Here is a 10,022-nt window from a genome sequence, read left to right as displayed (position 1 = left end):
CTTGGCAGAGCACCAGCACAAAGGTGGTTTGCACTGGAGCTGTTAGTCACTTATTTTCATGGCTTTTGTCACCAGCTGAGGCGTGGGAACAATATTGGCATGCTGTAATGCTTATATCAGTTGCTGGAGGACTAAGGAAGAGAAAGCACAAATGTTACAGCTGTGATTACGGAAAAGCTGGAGAAGCAAGGAGCAGCTAATGGCTTGGTAAAATACTGCCTTTGGCACAGTCACAAGAATACTTACTTTCATTTGTGGGGGTACTTTTTTCATTTACTTGCCTCTTTCGCCTTCCCTACTGTTTTCTCTTTTTTAAGGAAGCCATGTTCTGCTAAGCACTGCGTGGCTGGGCCTGCACAGGGGTGGGCAGGAGATGGGGAGAGCCCTTCTGTGGGCGACTGAGCTTGGGGAAGGGCAAGCTGATGGGCAGATCTGCTCCTGGGCAGCATCACTGCTGGGTACCATCACCACCAGGCAGCATCGCTGCCGGGCACCAGGCATTCCCGTGCATGTTAGTGAGGTAAAGAATGAGACCCACAGAGCTCCTACCCCAGCCCTACTCCATGTGAGCAGCAGTGAGAGCTCTGGGCAACTCAGTGAGTGACATTTCCATTTAGCAGCTCACTTGTTGCAGAGTTTTCCTGTCCTCTGCCATTTAGGACACAGTGTCCCAGAGCCTGGGACACATCTTTGATCCCATGTAATCAGCTGGGCCTCCTATTTCGATCCTTCCATTTGCTTTCTGTGCCATACGCCAGCGCCTCTCCAAACCAGCCCTTTGAAGCAAGAGCTCCTCTTCCTCCTCTTCTGGGCCACCACTGGGGTGAAAGGGAGGTCTGATGTGACAGGAATCTGACGGGAAAATCCTGCAAACAGGCACCACATCTGCAGACCAGGGCACCAGCCTCCCTCATGGACGTGACACACATGGAGAGCCTCCACCCCCCCCCAGCCCCAGAGAAGGAGAAAGATTTCCTTCATTCCTTCAGTGTGCCATCCTGGGGCCAGACCAGAGCCATTTGAGGCAGGTGGACACTGACCCCACAAAGAAAGGGTATCACAGAGACATAGAATGTTGGACCAAGCCCTGAGGAAACATCCTTTGTCACCTTTTCCCAAGTGGCAGTTTGCATCCTTGTCACCATCGTGGCTGGGGGTGATGGTTAGGGTGACAACCATCTGAGATGGTGAGTGTCTCCAGCTCTGGCCCAAGCAAGGAGTTTCCTTTTCCTCCCCGCACAACCTTACGAAGTACTCCTCAGCACAGCACCAAGCACCTAAAATATGTGTTGGATACCATCTGGAGCAGATGATATGGTCTTTCTCTTGCCCAGCTCCTCTAGGAGTGTCTTGTCTCCAGGCCTAACACTGAATAACTCTGCCTTTCCTGTTTTGTGGAGTGGCAGCTCTTCTGAAACTCTAGATGAAGAAAGAGCAGTATTTTTTCTTGGAGGCTGCTGCAATTAAAATCTGTGTGCAGCACTGAAGATGTCCCAACTGTACCTATAAAAATGTGGTCATTTCCACCTTTGTAAGAAAGGTTTAAAAATTCATGGTTAAAATGAATTTGGACCCTAATAAAAATCCATAAAAATGGAAAGAGCCAGGAGGCTAGAGAGTTTTACAGCTCTAATGTTCTGTCCCATTTCCCAAAATATATTTGTTCAAGTAATTCAAACTGTCATTACAATTAACTTCTCCTTTCATTTCCCTCTCTGAATTCCCTCTAAGCTAAACACACAATTTTCTTCTATAAATCTGCGTGACAAGTAGAGCAGTAAAATCTTCCCCCCACCCCCATCACTTATATGCATTTTGCACGGATGGAGTTGCCAGGAGCTTTTCCTAAGCTAACATCTATGGTTCCAAGTGTGCACATCCACACTCGGAGACCCCGAAAAGACTTGTGGGAGAAGTCCAGTTTGGGCAACTGGCCAAGATGAGTCTTACGCATTTTCTCCAAGCAGGAAATCTTAAAAATCAGGTGTGAAATTATCTCCTAAGGGCTTTGCTGCTTGCTCCAAGGAGCAGGCAATGCAGGGCTGTCCTGGTCACCGGGTCCCTTGCAGAGGGAGGTCTGCCTTTTGTGGCGTGCTGGTGATGTAGCTCCCATCTCTCCAGTGCTGGTGGGACGAGCTGGGAAGTGGGGGCACACCTGGGGGCTGTACATGCCACTTGGCGTTGGCATGGAGGGGCCGCTGCCGGGTGTTTCTCTGCCCAGGGCTGCTGCAGGCGTGCGGCTCCCCCGTGAAAACCTGGCTAAAGGCCAGCTAATGACACGCATGGCCAGAACCAAACCCAAACCTCTAGCCAGAACGGCCATATCACCTGCGCTGCACCACCCCTCGTGACTGCCCCATGGCTGGTGGGGATCCCACCACTTCTGGCAGAGGATTGCTTTTTCTTGCCCAAATCAAGGAGTGCCGCACAGGGATGTGTGATGCCCAGGCACCCCGTGCCTTGGGAAAGCGGAGTCCTCTGGTCCTCGCCTCCACAGCGGGCTCTGCACAGCCTGGCGGTCACCTCTGCGCTGCCACAAGAGCCCGACGCTGAGAGCAGCGCCTTGCCCCCTGCTTGTGCACAAATTCCCTCCCCACCCCTCCTTGCTTCATCTGAAATGGTAATTCCTCTGACCAGGAAAGTAATGACCCTGATACGTTATTTCAAATATCATTTTTGCAAAGGAATTAATCAGCTTAGTGTGAGACAGGATTACATTTTAATTTTAATAGCGCTAAAGTCTTGCTGTTTTTTAAATGCATTTTTCTGCTCTTTAGATTTCGGCAGGGCAGCATCTCAGCTAGATAGTACCTTGCTGTAATCTCTCCATTGTGGAAACCTGACAGACAATAGCCATTATTCAGTGGTGGGGAATCGGCCTCGCCTGTGCGCATCCCTTTAGTCCCATTGTCTGCATTAGGGATAATGGCTGAGACTGGGCAGCCAGGACCTCAGAGCAGCTTTATCTTCCATGGGTAAGTGTGGAGACAATCTTTTCAAAAGCACAAAGGAGGAATTAAATGACAAGTTTTCATTTATAGTCAAATGGAGATAGAGAGATATATACACCTGCCATTTGGGGTTTTGAAAATGCGCCCTTAAATGTAAAGTAATTATTAAAATTTCTTCAGTTGTGGGCTGCAGTTTTCACAAGAGGTCTCTGTAGCTTATAGCTGTAATTAACGGCTCGGTTTTCCCAAGGAGCTTTGCATACTTCCAAGTACTTGTGTGCCTTCCACTACATTTCTTCCACCTTTTGAGATGTTTTTTTATTTAAAATCAATTACAAATGAGGTATTTATTCAAATCCTTTACCCCTGAGCATTAGCTCACTGATAAGGGATCTCAAAACAGAATTAAAATCACATTTTAAAGTTCACGCCACCAAATGGACTCTTTTTCCAGTCTTTCCATCCATCATTTTATTACCAGGTTTGATTACAGCAATCAGCACAGTACTTACTGTACATCAAGTTTAACATCAGTCTTTCTTGCAAACTCCTCAACACTTCCTTTTTCAGAAGGAAAATGTGAAAGAACCTATAATTTTTGCCAATACCTCATTTCTTGGCCCTTGGCTTGCAATAAGAGCCTTTTTCAGTTCAACATAATAAGTTTTCTGGGAATAATAAATGGCGATTTACATACGATATATTACAATTTCACATATGTACACTATTTAACATAGGTACGTGACCCAGCATCTTCGTTTGTTATATGCTACCTGCATAGACATTATATGTATGTGTACATATATTTATATAGAGTTACTTTCTTTCAAAAACATGATTTGGGTTAGAAGTAAGTCAAAGTACAATGGAGCCAGATGCAGAATGAGCAAGGCTAACATTTTCTTTCTTTGCCATTGGAGCAGGTTACTCAGAGAAGGCATATTCATTAAGTGGCTTCATTTGCCCAGATCTCTTGTACGCTTCTGAAAATCCTGTCCTTTGGTAGGTTAATTGTCCAGATGCTCAGTGCTTCACAGAATTGGGTTGTATCCATCAAACAGTATTCAGAGCCTAGCTTCAGGCACTGTTTCTCAAAACAGTGAATCTTGAGACTAGAAGTCAGTGCTCATGGTGTCTCTTGTAATCCAGGGGAGATGAAAGGTAAAATACATTGTCAATACCACACTTTAGATATTTGTTCTAGCTTCTGGCCTAGCTGCTTTCCCCTTAATAAGCAGAAAAATACAATTCATACACCTCCTGAAGGAGATGTCTTTGTTTTATTCGCATCTATATTTTTCATCTAATTTTTTAATGAATAAGTGTAAGTGGTGCCTAAAATAAACATTTATTTGTTTTTTTCCTTTAATGGAAAAATACCCTTCTTGATGGTTTTATAGGCTGTACAATTATGTCTGGTAGAAATAGACATCAATCTATCAGTTATGTAGACATGCATATAAAATAACAGTAAGGTAGCCTCTCCAAAATATGTTTATTAGCTAACATTTGGACTACAGGCTGTGCTAGTACAGAGATGATAGGATCTAAAGTTCTGTCTTTGTTGCCACGTAACTTCTGAGGGAACAGGAGGTGTGATAAAAACAAATGGCAAAGTAAAGCACTAGGACGTCTCTTTTTTGTATGCCAGGAGGCATTATTCGCTGACAGTGCGTGCTCACTTTTTGGCTGTTGGGCTACATTTATCTCTGGTTTAATATCATTATAATGTGGGGGAGTTATCTGGCTTAATATCATTATAAGGCAGGGGAGATACCCGCTTTCTTCCAGCTGGACTGATTCAGGGGACACGTTTGAAGAACTCACTGGTAACTACGACAAAAACCTTTGGATTGAGTGACCTTCTCAGAAATCGTAACCGTGCCCCAAACACATGCTAGCTAAGCAAGTTAAGCCCTTCAGCACCTCTGAGGTAGGTAAATGTCATTGCTCCCCACTTTCCAGGTGGAGAGATGAGGCACTGACAGGTTAAATGGCACATGCCATGGGTAATGCAGAAAGACTGGCAAAACAGGGAGCACAGGAACCGAGTTTCTCACTCCCCACACTGGTGACTTCCTGGTGCAGTGCTGCTGCCTTCCCCCAGCAAAGGTCCCTTCGCTGTGCTGCCCTGCTGCCAGCAGTGGCATTGGTTCCAGTCTTACACTCAAAACTGAAGAATGCACACTCTTACGTCCAGGCTTCAACCTCTCAAAAGATGAGTGGGAAATTTCTTTAATATTTTTTGCATCTTTATTGTAGTGATCTCCATCTGTCAATGTGAGAAGTGTCCCGATTTCAGCTCCAAGAAGAGCTATGTGTGGTAAACGCACTGACCTGGTGCCTCAGGAAAGAAGTGGCAGGCTGGGATGCAGGGCAGTCCTTCCTTTCAGATACTCTCCTTCCATGGCTCCTCTTCTTGCCAGTAATTTCAGGGCTTTTTTCACTGTTCTTACTTCTATGAAAGAACAGAACTCCATTCATGTCAGTTATTAACGTGGCTGATGAAAGGAGAACACAGTTCATTTTAGTTTCTGTCATCATTTTTGTTTCCAGTAAATCAGTGCAACCATCAGGGTGACTCAGGAAGCAATTTCTGAGGCACAAGGGAAAACCTGGGTATTGTTGACAGCCTGGAGTTGACACTTCCCTGCCATCTTCTACATCCCTTGAGATTTAGGACATAAGAATTACTGCTACAGTAAGCAGAAAATTTCACACACCAAAAAATAGTTATGTTTTTATTAGTATTTTTGTTTGCTTTTTCTTTATTTTTGTGATTTATCTGAATCTTCATGGCCCGACCCCAGACAGATGTATAACAATCTTATCATTGAGTCAGCTTCTAACCTCAGTCTTGGGTCTTCGTGATTCAGGCTCTGCCCACCCTGCTGAGTTGCAGCTTGGTAAACAAATATTTTGATGAACACAACCTCTACCACAGCCAAAAAGTCACCGTGTTTTCTAAAAATAAGAAGCACACAAACCTGTACATCATTGTCTTGTTGCTATCATGTTTCTACATTTGGGTTTTGCTGCCAGTGCTGTTAGCAAAGGAAAAGGAGATATCACGGGATAAAAATTGAAATGCCAAGCACAGAAGCATGTTACAATGCTCTCCAGCAGTTTCAAAGAGCTTACATCGACCTTGGAGCCCACAGGATTATTCACTAATCTCTGACATGCCTGTGCTTCTGCAGAGAGATGTTCTGGCAGACACCTCTCCCTCTTGATCCAAAGCAGCTGAACAGAAGAACAACATGTTGACTGGGAGAGGCACATTGGGATATACAGCTTCTCTGTGGGCTTCAGTTTCCTCACAGGGCTGAAGAAAATACATGAAAGCCACCAGTGCTGCCTCCAACACTGTTTTCTGCTTCTGGAGAGAGAAAGTGATGATCCCCGTGACACTGCCCACTCACCATGTGCTGACCGTACATGCTACACGTCAGCTTCCCCTCTCGGCGGGCAGGTGCCACATATCACGTGCTGTGCTCGTTACAGGGAGAACACATGTCTACATCTCCCTGTTTTCATTACCCATATACCCTGGGAGCCATCTTCTGTGAGTCTGTGGACTTCTTTGCTCTGCTTCATCATCACTCCTTGCTTCTAATCTGGAAAAAAAATGACCACCGACTCAAACATACCATCAGCACGTAACCAGCCCTGTTGACCCTGGCCAGCCGACTGTCCTAAGGGTATGGATGAAGGTCCTATCCAGAGAAAGCAGAATTTGGACCCTAAAAGGAGGTCTTTTTCATAAACCAATGGAACAAAACATGAAGTTCATATGTCAAAGATAAATAAAATTATTTTCTCAAAAGCAGAGATTTTGAAAAGGAAAGGCCTCATTCAGTTCCCTTACAGGAGATGCACTGTCCAGACCTCCCCTTGCAAGCTGCAGTAGTCTAATCCCTGACAGCCCACATGAGCACTGTCTCCGGTTGTCCATTGCACGGCGGGCCACCAGCATGGCTAGCCCCAAGCGAACATACAGCACCTTTTGGGTGAACGGTGAGCACATATTTTCAAGTATGAGAAAAGACGCGTCTTAATGGAAGTGGGAACTGGGATGTGGGTTGGAAAGCAACCAGAACAGCAGGTACCTCCATGATGCCTGCGCATGAAGTTGCCCACTGGAGGATGTGCCCTGCCCTTTACCCTCCAAAGAAGCAATAAAATAATCAGTTTTCTGGCTTTGCATTCAGGTTAGGATAAAAAAGAACCAACAAAAGAAAGTTTTGTAAATGTCTTCTGCTTCAGTCACTGCTGAGCCAGCATGCTTAGCTAAAGACAGACCAATATATCAAATTAAAAAATATAAAGGTGCCTGGAAATATTAATCTTGAGTATTTATCAATTGCATGAGTGTTCTGGATAATGCGCAAGCCCACATGGCCCTTCAAGCCTCTCTTCCTTGATGAATTAGATTCATTGCTCATAGCTAAGTGCACAACCATCTTTTCTTGTTTTTCTTCCTCTGGGACCATCTGGTTTCTTGTATATCCTGCCAGGCTGTTGGCATCAGATTCACTGTAGTTTCCATCCAGCATCATAGTTTTCGAATGAGGTATTCCACACATACATGGAAACTAGGAACATAAACAAGAAATATAGCTGAACGCTGGAAGAACACATTAGCAACAGAAATGATGCCTTTCTATTAACAGACAGCTTGTAAACAGTGGAGCTTGAGATTTTAGTTGAGATACTGTAAGTTTCTCTTTTTTTTTTTTCTTTTTTTTCATGCTTGTGTTCCAAAAAGAAGAGGCGTGGTTACACTGCTTGGACGAGCAGCTTCAGAAAAGATTAGAAAAATGCTTCAGCGGACATAAAAACTAACCAAAAGGTTTTCTTAGCGATCACTGTTCAGCCTTGCTGTCTTGAGGCTCCTTATTTTGCAGTCTTTGTGTTTATAAATATTCAAGGACAAGATACAGTTTTATCTCTGGAAATGGCTTATCTAGTACACATTATAGACAAAGAGGGGCCAAGTTAGTTCTGGTTTCACAGATGCACATGTTTTCTTTGTAAATCTGATTTTAAACCAAGGAGAGGACCAGCTAAAAGCCTGATGTAAAATCTCAGCTCTGTTGAAGTTAATGTCAAATCTTGCATTGACTTCAGCAGCACCACCAGGAATCCCACAAGTCTAAAAAACCCAATGAATACAGGTAGAATTTTGAATAGCAAATACTGTCTTCTCTTGTTTAAAATCTGCAGGTTTTCTGTTCCAGAAATATGGATTATGTATTTGTATGCTATGAAAATGGACTCCAAAACCTCCTTTCTGCTAGGTGTTCCTGACTGATTCCCCACAGACTGCTTTCCTTATCCGAAAATACTTTGCTCCCAGCTCCCTCCTCCACCAGCTTTCTTGTGTGGGTTTTCCAAGGACTTGTTTGCAAGGATAAGTTCAGCTAAAATAATTAAGTGTATATACACAGAAATGTATATATCCTGAATAGATATATAAATATATGTGTATGTAAATAAATTTATATATACACCTGAATATGTAATATTCAGGATGCCACTGGAAAACTCTGCACTCAAGGCTTTTCTTCAAATTATTTAACCAACAGATCACATTGCTTACTGAAAACCTGAAAATCAACTTAAGACTTGTTTTCTGTGTTCTAGTTATAACAAAATGATAACAAAATCAGCAGATTGTGTGCAGAAAAACATGACAAGTTTGTAGCCCGTTTGCTCTACTTGTTAGACTTATCACTCCAGGAGTTTTCTGGAGCACTCCATGGGTACAAGTTTTAGAAACTAAGGTTTTAGTTTAGATACTCCATGCCTTGGTCCCAGGCACATTTCATTTCTTAATGTAGACATAACATAGGGCTCTTCTCTAGGCAGCCTAACATATTCATATTAGGATTTTCTTGGTCTTTCACAGGGGAGCAGCACTGACTAACAAGATCTACATTTACAGTGAGAAATGTCTCTTCTGCTTCTTCAAGAGCACTCATCTACATTTTGCCACAATCCCCTCAAATAATGCTGCTTGTTATCTCTGTTCCCATTACCGCCACTGAGGATTAATATTGTCACATGCTGAAGACTGCCTAGAATATTTTACCTTGTGCAGTAAAAAGGCATTTGCTGAATACAGAATTCAATGCACAAGACTCAATAAAGGGCAGATTTGTGGCATAAATAACAAGCTACGCCATCACTGGATGGGGAAAACATTCCTGACAACTTAGCTAAACAGCAACAAACCCTCTCAAGTTCATTTCATGCCTCCAACACAGTTAAAGACAAGGGGGGGGAGGGGGGGGCTTTCCAAAAAAACAAACAACACCCCACCCCCCAAAAAAACCAGACCAAGTTTATTCTAGGCAAGTCGAACCTAGCAAAGATGATTTTTGTTCTTTCCCGTGTACTGTCAAGAAGCCATCTTCTTCCGACATGGGAAGTGTGAGCAGGGCTGACTAAAAGGCCACCGAGCACTGCTCACCTGCAGGGTAAGGCACCCTTGACTCACTGTGCTTGCACAGAGCATCTCTACCTTGTGTGGCAGAGAATTTCTGAGTCCTGGGTGGGGACTAGGATGGGGGCACAGATAAATCCAAGATACTCGGGACCTGTTCAAGTTGTTTTCCAGAATCACACTGTTGTTGAAAAGGCCTTGGAGAGAGGTAAAAATTCATCACAGGAGTCTGTTGAATTAATTCCAATCACTTTTTAAAATGTATCTAACTAAATTTTTGATGACATGTCAACTTGGAAAGGTACTGGGCTGATAGGTGGTCTACTCTGTACTTCAAGGAAGTCATAGGAAGAAGCGCAAGGTGAAGACCAAGTAGGTGACCAGTGTTGCCTGTGTACTGAAGTGGGCAGTTCCTAATAGGGAGAAAGAAGCTGTAAAATACAGTGATGTTCTGGGTATATGGGGACTGAAAAAATTTGGTCCCAATCCTTAGTGTTAAGAAGGTAATGGTGTTTTGTTTAATTACAAAGAAGGGCTCACAGGTATGTAGGATAGATAATTCAGGCTGGAAAGGACCTCAGGTCTCCAGTCCTATCTCCTGCTCACATCAGGGCCAGGCTGCT

General features: G+C 43.8%; 1 protein-coding gene across 1 annotated transcript in view; it reads right to left on the bottom strand.

The window, feature by feature from the left end:
* Positions 1-3,403: 3,403 nt before the first annotated feature.
* GABRR2 (gamma-aminobutyric acid type A receptor subunit rho2) overlaps positions 3,404-10,022 on the bottom strand; it is a 44,567-nt gene continuing 37,948 nt past the window's right edge. The window contains exon 9 of the mRNA XM_056343615.1: positions 3,404-7,546. Within this exon, the coding sequence (XP_056199590.1) occupies positions 7,238-7,546 (309 nt within the window). The 3' untranslated portion in view covers positions 3,404-7,237. The remainder of the gene's footprint in view (positions 7,547-10,022) is intronic.

Source organism: Falco biarmicus, chromosome 6 (genome assembly GCF_023638135.1).
Source record: "Falco biarmicus isolate bFalBia1 chromosome 6, bFalBia1.pri, whole genome shotgun sequence".
Lineage (NCBI taxonomy): Eukaryota > Metazoa > Chordata > Aves > Falconiformes > Falconidae > Falco > Falco biarmicus.
Note: the sequence above shows the minus strand (reverse complement) of the source record. Positions and strands in the feature narration are given on the sequence as shown.